This window comes from Camelina sativa, chromosome 17, assembly GCF_000633955.1.
Source record: "Camelina sativa cultivar DH55 chromosome 17, Cs, whole genome shotgun sequence".
NCBI lineage: Eukaryota > Viridiplantae > Streptophyta > Magnoliopsida > Brassicales > Brassicaceae > Camelina > Camelina sativa.
The window spans coordinates 31,544,575-31,554,998 of NC_025701.1; the positions used below are offsets into that span (position 1 = coordinate 31,544,575).

The 10,424-nt window shown below is 30.3% G+C and overlaps 2 protein-coding genes across 2 annotated transcripts; both read right to left on the reverse strand.

Annotated features, from left to right (window-relative positions):
• Positions 656-1,981, reverse strand: LOC104759966 (jacalin-related lectin 8). Its single transcript, XM_019239705.1, has 3 exons — positions 1,744-1,981; positions 1,093-1,518; positions 656-913 (listed from the first exon to the last, which is right to left on the reverse strand). The coding sequence occupies exons 1-3, from the start codon at positions 1,939-1,941 to the stop codon at positions 656-658; spliced, it is 882 nt and encodes a 293-aa protein (XP_019095250.1). The 5' UTR covers positions 1,942-1,981.
• On the reverse strand, positions 5,630-7,510 carry LOC104758521 (jacalin-related lectin 9). Its single transcript, XM_010481403.1, has 4 exons — positions 7,399-7,510; positions 6,901-7,115; positions 6,282-6,710; positions 5,630-6,077 (listed from the first exon to the last, which is right to left on the reverse strand). The coding sequence occupies exons 1-4, from the start codon at positions 7,442-7,444 to the stop codon at positions 5,823-5,825; spliced, it is 945 nt and encodes a 314-aa protein (XP_010479705.1). The 5' UTR covers positions 7,445-7,510; the 3' UTR covers positions 5,630-5,822.

Below are 10,424 nucleotides of genomic sequence, written 5' to 3' on the forward strand. Positions count from 1 at the left end.
TTTGTGTCAAACATATGACGTTTTCAAAACATCGATGAGAAAAGTATAATGCAAAATGAGCTTTCATTTGTTGTCGTTGCCAAGTAAGTTCGTTTACTCATCGCTGCGATTAGCTTGAGCTACTACAGTTTGTCTCTCTTTTTTTCTAGTTTTCTTCACCACAATCGCTGGTGTGGAAGCAGCGACAGAAAAGTTTAAAGAACGGTAGATTTGCAGATGTTGCCGGAAAACTAGTGATCTCCATCTGTTTCTAATTTTCTATCGGTGAATCCTTAGATTAGAGAAGAAGCCACCTTTGAAACCTATCCATCTCCATTTTCCTTTATATTTGGTGTTGCTGAAATCAGACTCTGCGACACCTAACTAAACATACTAGGCCTATATATACATATGTCATTTTATGTTTTTAGGGAAGAGATTTTGGTAATTTTTTATTTTTACTTTTATCATCTAGTCCGTTAATTAAGTCTTAACTGGAATTTTGTAGATCAAACTTTTTTTTATTACATCCTGGAGTAAGATTTTAAAAACCCAACAAATTAACAAGGGAGTCAATAATTAAGTATTCTAAAAGTAGTAAAAGATACGAGAGATCATGATGGAAATATGCGAAACTTTTGACAATATAGCTTTTTTTTTTTTTTTCCCTGGAACTTTACGAAGATATAACTGGAGAAAAATAAACTCCAATAGCATCAAAAGAACCACCATCCCTTCCATGGAACCCGACGATAACATTATCTTTACTCTCCAACACAAATTTGGTACCAATGACCAATCCAAATGTCTGAGAGATTCTCCCTTTTGATGTTTTGAAAGTCAATGACGTAAGGACTAAATAGTTACCCTCGTGGATGTGGTCGTATGTACCCTCCACAGATGTCATATACTCATTCGGAAAGTCCACAGCAAACTAAAATAAATATACAAACTGTTAGGAATCATTTAAAAAAAAGACGTAGCTTCTTATAATTCAATTCATATACCATTTCGCAAAAACAGTACTCATGATTGATCGATTTTAAAACAGATAAACATTGTACATCTTACTGTATCTAGACGAATAATGTATAGGGATATAGAGATATTTACCTCTTGTGTCTCTCCATTCTTCATCCCGTGATAACGTGTTACCACTTGGCCATCTTGATCATAGTCGATGTTCATACTCCTTATATGAGTTTCAGTAAAAGTAACATACACCTTTCTTACGCCGTCGTAATTAGGACCATCATCCCAATATTCGCCTCCCGTTATGCCACCTTGGAGTTCCGATTTGGTGGGAGGAGTCTTCATATATGCTCCAAGAGAGCGTAGGTTATGCAACGCAGATCCATGGAAGCCAATGATGATTTTTCCTTCGACTCCTAGTGAAAACTTAGTACCCTTTTGATATCCAATAAATTCTGAAGTCTTGAGGTTTGTTTTGAATTGTAGTGCTTGCATCACACCGGTCTTTTCATTGTAGTAACCCTCAACAGATACTATTTGCTCATACTTGAGATGGTCAATCTCCAACTGGAAACAAAAGAAAAATTGCAAAACTTGACAAAATTTTTAATTACGCCTATGACATAATTATTAGGATTTCTAGAATAACCTTTAATAACGATGCATTTTTGGTCGTAAGATAAATATAATTTTATACTGGATATTATTGTTGGTTTTTGAAAGTGTAGTTGCAATAACTTTTTCCTTCCGTAGCTTTAATATACCGACATGAAAATATGAATTGAAACATACCGTCTGTGTGAAACCATCGGCTGAACCACCATGGACTGATCCATTAATAGATTGTCCATCCTTGACATAGTCGATTTTGATGTACTGAATCCCTTCATGATCACCTCGTATATAGACTTTTGCTACATTATCATGGTTGGCTCCATCATCCCACAACTTCCCTCCTTTCCCACCTATTGCTTCTACCTTTTGGGCCATTGCGAACCCATTTGAATCTTTAACATATAATTGAATTAGTCTATTTATTATGTTTTATCATCTCGTAGTCATTATTACTTTATTTATGCTGGGACTATATATAAATAACTGAAATTAAAGTACGTCGTTATTTAAAATCAAATCAGCAACTGTGTTCAGAAAAGAAGGAAGAACTTGTCGCGGTCTCGTTTTAAGTTCTTTGGAAATCAAACACAAATTTGAGGTTGCCCAAAAAAAAAAAGAAAAGAAAAAAACAAAATTCAAGTCGGTCACAGAAATTTATTTGGAGCTTTATAGGACCAAATAACCCAAGGTCTTAATGGTTATAACAACATAAAAAAGTGTCAATCTACTATATATATATATACACTACGATTATATATATTAACTAACATCCAGTTCAGCTTGATACTGGTTGGGATCAACACTGTTTTGTGGAACGAGCAGATTCCATGGAGCCACGTTGTCCGTCAGAGCGTTCATCCGCTCCACGAAAACAGTGGAGGCGTTGGCTGGATGGGAATGTTGATACCAAGGTAAGTAGTTTGCACTGTCTTCGGGGTTGTTAACGTCGGGAATGTGATACTGGTAAGGGTTCTTACGGTAGGTTACCGATGCCGGAACAGGTCCGCGGGGTGGAACGTTGTTGTCCTCGGATCCGGAGCTTAGGCTTTGTATATCTTTCAAGTATTGATTGTTCTCGTCTTCGCTCATTTTGCGATCGCTCATTTTGCGTGTTTGAAAAAGAGATCGGGAGAAAAAATAAGTAATTAAAAGAAAATTACTAGATTTTCAAGTTATATATACATTTATAGTATTAATCATTTTTTAAAGTAGGTGCATGTAGTACTCTTTTGTTATTTTTATTTTTTTTACTCCTTTGTTATTACTTGTTACTAGAATAAATTAATGTGTTAATTTATGCTTTATAATGGAAAATACATGAGATAAACTAATTAAAAATATCAGATTTACCGTTCAATAAATGAATAGTCTTGGCTTGTTATCCTCAATGGCGTGTCTCATGTTTATTGAAAAGGGCATTCCAATGCCACAAAATAGTAAAAAATTGTAAAACCACATATATTTTTAGTTAGATTATGTATTTAGTTTGAAAATATGTTTACATTTTTTATTTTAAAATCCATGAGATTTTGTTTGTTATTAAATCTTCTTATTTCATATTTCTTAATCTTTTATTTATATTAACAGAATATTATATAATATATTAGATGTTTGAAAGTAAAATGAAAAATCACATAAAAGTTACGTTAAAAACTTGTATTAAAATTTTATATGAGGATATTTTTAATGAACTAACAAAACGTTTAAACAATAAAAAAATAGATGATATGGTATCTGAGAGTATATTTTATGTGTTATGAAAAAATATACATAAAAATATTTTACTTATGTTTTGTTCATATTTTACATATGTTTTGCTTATTTTTTTGCTTATTTTTTGTTTATTTTTTACCTATGAAGATCATTATGTATGCATAAGATCTCTAATAAGTTAACGTTTCATTTTTTTATTTTAATGAGTTGTTTTTTGTTTTTTGCTTGAGTTAACTAAAGAAGAAACCTACTGAAATATAGCGTAAGTGGTTAACTCTGATAGTTGTGTATTTTTATAGAGAGTAGCTAGAGACTAGAGACAATTTTTATGTGAACAATTATAAAAATACATAAAATATATATTCGGGTCACGTAGTGGAGCTTCTAATTCTATGTGAACAATTTGTTGTTTTCTTAATTTACTAAAGTAGATGTATATCAATTGGCAATTAAAAAAGAAAAAGTAGATGGATATCAGTGAAGTAATTATTAGTTTAATTAGGCATTTAAATCGATTTTTTAAAAATGTTGAAAAATCAGTGTCAGAACTCAGAATTTTATTTTGACGAAGTAGCTAATGATTTTATTACAAAAACATTAATGTTCTAGTGTTACATTCATACGTACGGATGGATAGAAGAAGACAGAGAGATCTTATTAATTACCTATAATGGCAGATAAGAGAAAGAGAAAAAGATAGATGATGACCATGATCGAACTGCTATTAGTGATTGATGAATCCATAAGTTGGGGATGAAGAGGCTTATTTATACATTTTTCACATTAATTTGTATATTGGCGTGTATATATAAATCTCTGACAAGTGGCCCATGAGGCATTATAGAAATAATGTTCCTAAATTATCAAGTTTTCATCGTTTTCAAGGTATGTACAGTCTGTTTAAAAACACCTTCAATGGTTTTGACTTTTGATCAGTGTAAACTGAAATCTAACCTAAAACCATCGTAACTCAAAAACGTTATGTGACTCTGAAGTATTACTTTGATTTAGTTATTGAACTTTATCATTGACCAGTATTGTATTAAAGGAATTTTAATATGTTGACATCGTGAATTACTATGTAGAATGTCTAAGATCTAGAAAGTTAGATCATCGTTCCGTTATCACATGAAGTTTGATATTGTATTAGAGTGTTGCTCTAGTTTGTTGCTGCTGAGCTGGATTAGTTAGATGACTTAGCATGAGTTTGCAAATTGGAGAATTGTTATTTATACTATCTCTCACAAATCTTGATATCTGGATCAAGATCTATTTGGTCCGTGCCTAACGTCTCATGCATTCCATACCTCTTCAGAGTTGACTTATTTATTGTTAGTCCAAATTAAGTAATTAATTAATTAACTGTTGACTTAAACATACATGTACAGTATATATATATATAGAATCTTGATTATTATTATTATTATTATTATTATTTAGATGACAAAAGAACATTAAATATTTGGAACAATTATTAGAGTCAATTATTACGCAAGACGGATTATTTTTTTTGATAAAGCGTATATCTGAATCGATTCCTAACTACGAAAGTTATAATGAAAACTAAACCTACTTGTATTTAATCTAGTTCAATATCAGATCTGGTATATAAATAAGAAGGACCATGGATGTAATTTGGTCACTACGTCTTCAAAAACTATCCAAAACTTGGCAATAGGAAAAAGCTCACTTCTCTAAGCTTATAAGTGTTGATGTCTTAAGCCTAAAGTATGTAGGCCTGGGGGAACTCTCTTTGTAATCTTTGAGCTCATCATGATCAATTAAGAAATCTCTTTTCTTCGATCGCTTGTCTTTAAATTTTAAGTTAAATTAGTTGTGTGAGTTTGCTCGCACACTAGATATTATATTTTAAATGTTACTTGTTGTAAAAAAGTTTCGTTCTTTCTAGCTTTCTCGCAAATTAAAGTTGACGAAATAGATGTAAGAATATAGTTTTTGTAAACTCTAAATCTGGAGACTGGAAAACATTTTTTTAAAAATCTTAATTTTTGATTTAGCAATATGATTGACAAAAAAAAAAAAAGAAAGCTATTAATAACAATCTCTTTTACTAACCGCTAAAATAAAAATATATGTTTTTTTAACAATGAATCTGAATTTACTTTTGTATAAAACGTTTTTTTTTTTTACCAATGATTCTGAATTTAATTTTTCTTGCTAAATTACATAAGTCTGCCAATATTTAACATTTGGAAGTGTTATCCATTGTTTCACTCATTGAGTTTGAACTTGAGAAATAAACATACATATGCACAAACAGACAATATGATACAATATTTTGTTTTATATAAGTAAAAATGATACAATATGAAATTCTGAAATAGGGCATAATTATCCCTTGTTTTATTACATTAGATTTGCAAACTCAAAAGACAATATGTGATTTAAATAAGGTCGGAAACAAGTACAGTAAAGTTAAAACATTAAAAGATACAATGGATGATATATAAGCGGCCTTTTACAGTTTTTAAGTGAACCATTTACGTTCCGATAACCTTTTGCAGTTTCGAATTACGAAGGAATCATATCGGAGAGAAATAAACACCAATAGCATCGAAAGCACCACCATCTCTCCCATGGAATCCTACAATAGCATTACCTTGACTCTCCAACACAAATTTGGTACCCGAAACAACCCCATATGTGGGAGAGACTCTCCCTTTCGATGTTTTGAAACTCAACGACGTAATGACCAAAACGTAATGATCCGGGAATAGGATATAGTTGTGCGTACCCTCCACTGATGTCAAATATTCATTTGGATAGTCTATCACAAACTGCAGTAAAGAAAACTAATGTTAGTACTGAGAAAATAATAGAAATAATCCAAATCTAATATTTAATGTATATATAAAGACTTCTTGACTCATTTGGCTACTAATTTTGTTAATAAGTTTTGGCGTATCTAAAATTAGCAATTCAAGTATGCGAATGGACAATATAATGAATATTAATTTTAAGAGTTAATAAGATTTTAGGACCTCCTGTGTCTCTCCCTCCTTGTTCCCATGGTGACTTGTCACAACTTGTCCGTCTTTTTCATAATCCGTGTCGATACTCCTTATAACAGTGCTAATAAAAGTAACAGAAATCTTTCTTACGCCGTCATAATTAGGACCATCATCCCAATATTCGCCTCCCCAACCACCTACGAGTTCTGACTTAGTAGGAGGAACTTTTGTGAAATATGCTCCAATGGAATTTAGGGCTTTATCTGCGGATCCATGGAAACCAGTGATCATCTTGCCGCTTACCCCACCAAGTGAAAACTTTGTATTACCCTTTGGATATCCAATCACTTCAGAAGTTTTCTTGTTGGTTTTGATTTCAAGTGCTTGCATCACACCGGATTTGTCGTAGTAACCGTCCACGGATACAATATGTTCACCGTTTTGGTAATCAATATCGAACTGCCAACAAAAATGGTTTATACTTTGATAAGGTTTTCCCAGACAATAAGCTAAATATGTGACATGGGGGATCTAAAATATCAACAAAATTCACCTTTGACTTCACTGGCCATTGCAATTAAATTGATAGATTAATAGTTTTGAGAAATTAGATTATAAATAAAAATCTATATATATATTTAAAACATACCATATGTGTGAAACCATTACCCAAAACACCATGGATTGATCCATCTATAGATTGTCCACTTTTGACATAATCAAATTTGATGTATTGTATGCCTTCAAGACCACCTCGTATATAAACCTTTGCTACATTGTCATGGTCACGTCCATCATCCCACAGCTTCCCTCCCTTCCCACCAATTGCATCCAACTTTTGGGCCGTTGCAAATCCATTTGAATCTTCATATATAAAATTGAATAACCTTCGATCTTGTCACTAACTTATATTGAAAACATTATTTTCTAGCAAAGCGTCAAACGAATTAAAAGTGGAATAATGAAAGTTGTAGCTATTATCTAACTTAACAATTGGAGCTATATATAATTTATGTACATAATATAGATAAGAATTAATATAGGCAAAACCCATGAAAGTGGCGTGTGTATATGCACTCTGTTCTCTTTACTATCACTAAAACATATATGTTGTTGTTTAGAACTGTGCATAAGGAAGCTTAGTTACCTAAAAAGGCTGAGGAGAGGAATAGAAATATATAAATGATAACCATGATCGCTGTGCTATGGTGATTGATGAAGAAGCTGAAGATCGGAATGCTTATTTATACAAGTTTTGGTTCTTTCACAGATGCATATTAGCTATATAGTATATATAACTAGCGGCCTCTAAGTCAATATTTGGACAATACTCAAGTTTTCACCATTTTTTAGTATTTTATTAAGTATACTATTTTTTAAAGAAAGTTGACTAACCAATAGACTCCTAGATTTAATCTTGAAAGAACGTGGATTATAATGTTTGGACATCAGACTAAGTCTTCAAGGAATACATGCAACCACAAAATGTTTTTNTTTTTTTTTTTTTTTTTTTTTTTTTTTTTTTGAAACAAGATGAATATCCTTTAAAAGAAAAAAATATTGCTCACAAGTTACAATCTAAGATTTTTTTTAAAAATGAATCATTGAAAATAAGAAAGAAAGAATTTCGATTATCCACTAAAGCTAAACCACTTATCCAATATTAAGGTGAATGTGCATGTGCTCCTTACATGAGATTCTCTCATTAAACAAACTCCGAGGGTTTCTTTACACCTTATGAAATATTGCATGGACGTCCATCTGATTACATCAATATTAGATTTGGATCCGTGCTAGAGCACGGGTTAAATTTTTTTTTATATTATAATTTTAGAATAAAATGTAATTTATATGATTTTTTAAAAAGTTTTTTTGGATAAAAAATCATGCAATAAAATCATATGCTAAATATGATGGATTGAAAAAAACACATATTTTGTAAATTTTATATTGTTAATTTTGTAACTTTATGTATGAGAAATGATTATGTTTGTTGTTTGTTTTTATTTTAATTTTTGAACATGTTTGGTGAAACTGTTTTAATATGACTCGTGTTTAGTTAAAATTTTATTCATTTTTATGTCTAACAGTATATATTTTGTAATAATATATAGAATATTAAATATTTTATTTTGGAAATTGTATAAATCATTGGAATATTCTCTTTAAGAAGATTATTTGAGATATTTTTAAGTGTATTCATATATCTCACAGATTGATCAATTAATTTATAACTTTTTTTTGTAACCAATTTATATTTAATCTATAACATATTTTGTAACCAACTTATAAAAATTATATAGTTTACAAAAAAAAGTTGTGTACTTCCGTTTTATTATATAGGGGATTAGAGTTTTAGTTCTTCTCTATTCAAACTTGAATAGTAAAGGAAAGAATGGTTGAAATTTCTGTAATTTTGAAACACCTCTATTTGTGTCAAGAGATGTCATATATATTTGTTGAAGATATGTTAATTTTTCTTTTTGGTATTTTTTCACCTGAACTATGTGTCAGTGATAATTGAGTTTTAGAATGTGATGCGGACATGCCTACACGAGATACGTCTACACCCCAAAACGTAAATCTGAATCTTTTTTTTCTTTACGAAAGAGAAATATAATACCTACTTGTATTTAGTTAATTCACACTCGGATCTGGTGAATGAATATTGAACCATGAATTTTGACTTTTGACATATTTATATTGTTTTTGTGCAAATTGACAGCATATATAACTAGTTACTCACTTTTCTCGCTTTCTTCATGTGTTGAATATTTCATTGTAAGATTTAAGTTTCTTAGCTCAAGATTGATATTGACGTCTTGTTTGTTTCTTAAAGAGTAGGAAAAATAGTTGTTAATGATCATAAGTATCGCTGTACGAATGGTAGCCACTTTTAGAGGAAAAAAATCGGATGAAAACTAGATTAATTTACAATGTTATTATTTGAGTTGAAAATAAAAAATTGATTAGTCATTTCATTCATTTGAAGTGTAACTATTTACCACCTATGCATAATTATCTTTTTTATTGGGTACGTTTGGATGGGTCACGCCTGAATTTAAGTGGAACAATATCAGATTCTAACCTGTGATATATACACCAAAACAGTGCCAAAAAGATGGATATAGAGTTATAGACTTACGGTGTTGACACATTAGTTCTCCAGTTTAGGTAATAGATAAATTAGTTCATGTTTCTCATATATAAATTACTAGAAAGTTACCCACGCGATGCATGGGTTATAAAATCAAATATTTTGTATGTAAAATAAAATTTCATTAAACTATATATAAAATGTACATGAAGTTATTTATATATGCATTGAAAAGAATTTAAATACATACATTTATAAGTTTATAATTATGGAGTGTGTTAAAAGAAGAACAATTTTTACATATTGTATATTGGTTTTAAATTTAGCAAATTATTTCTAAAATTCTAAAAATACTAAATTAGCATCATGCTTTTAATCTTACATTCTAAATACTAAACCATATATCTTCAAAATTATACCCTAAATGTAAAATATAAAATTCAAACCAAAAAAATATAGATAACCATTGGAAATGGTGTAAGCTTTTTTCAGCATAATGACGGATGGAGTAAGGGTTACAGGAAAATAGACATGAGGTATGATTGGTAACTCAAACAATACCAATGCGATATAAAAGTAGTATTGCTTTTGTACAAAACATAAACTTAGAAATATATTGTTGTTGAAGATCAGAGGACTTAAGAGGAGAAATCTAAGGGACTTACAACTATAATATTATGAGTGAATGTTCAAAGCCAAAGAGATTGTACTTTAGGAGTCAAGCATTAGGCTCATCTTCATCACTTAAGACTTCCAACTATAGTTTGAAAGTTAAAAAAACCACATTACAAAACAATGCAAAAACTTTAAATCATGACTATCATAAAACATAATCTTTTGAAAGAGGTTAATAAATATTGACAAGACTCTGATACAAAAAAAAACATTGACATGGCTTTGTAAACGATTTCTTCAAATAGTCATAGATAAATTAATCTGTTACTCATCATACTGCAAGACATCATGTTTTTTTTTTTAACTTCATAAGCAAAAATAAAATAAAAAATACCATGGGAAATGATGGAAAAAGAAGGACATATAGTGAGTGATCGTTTTCTTCGTTATTAGTCATGTGA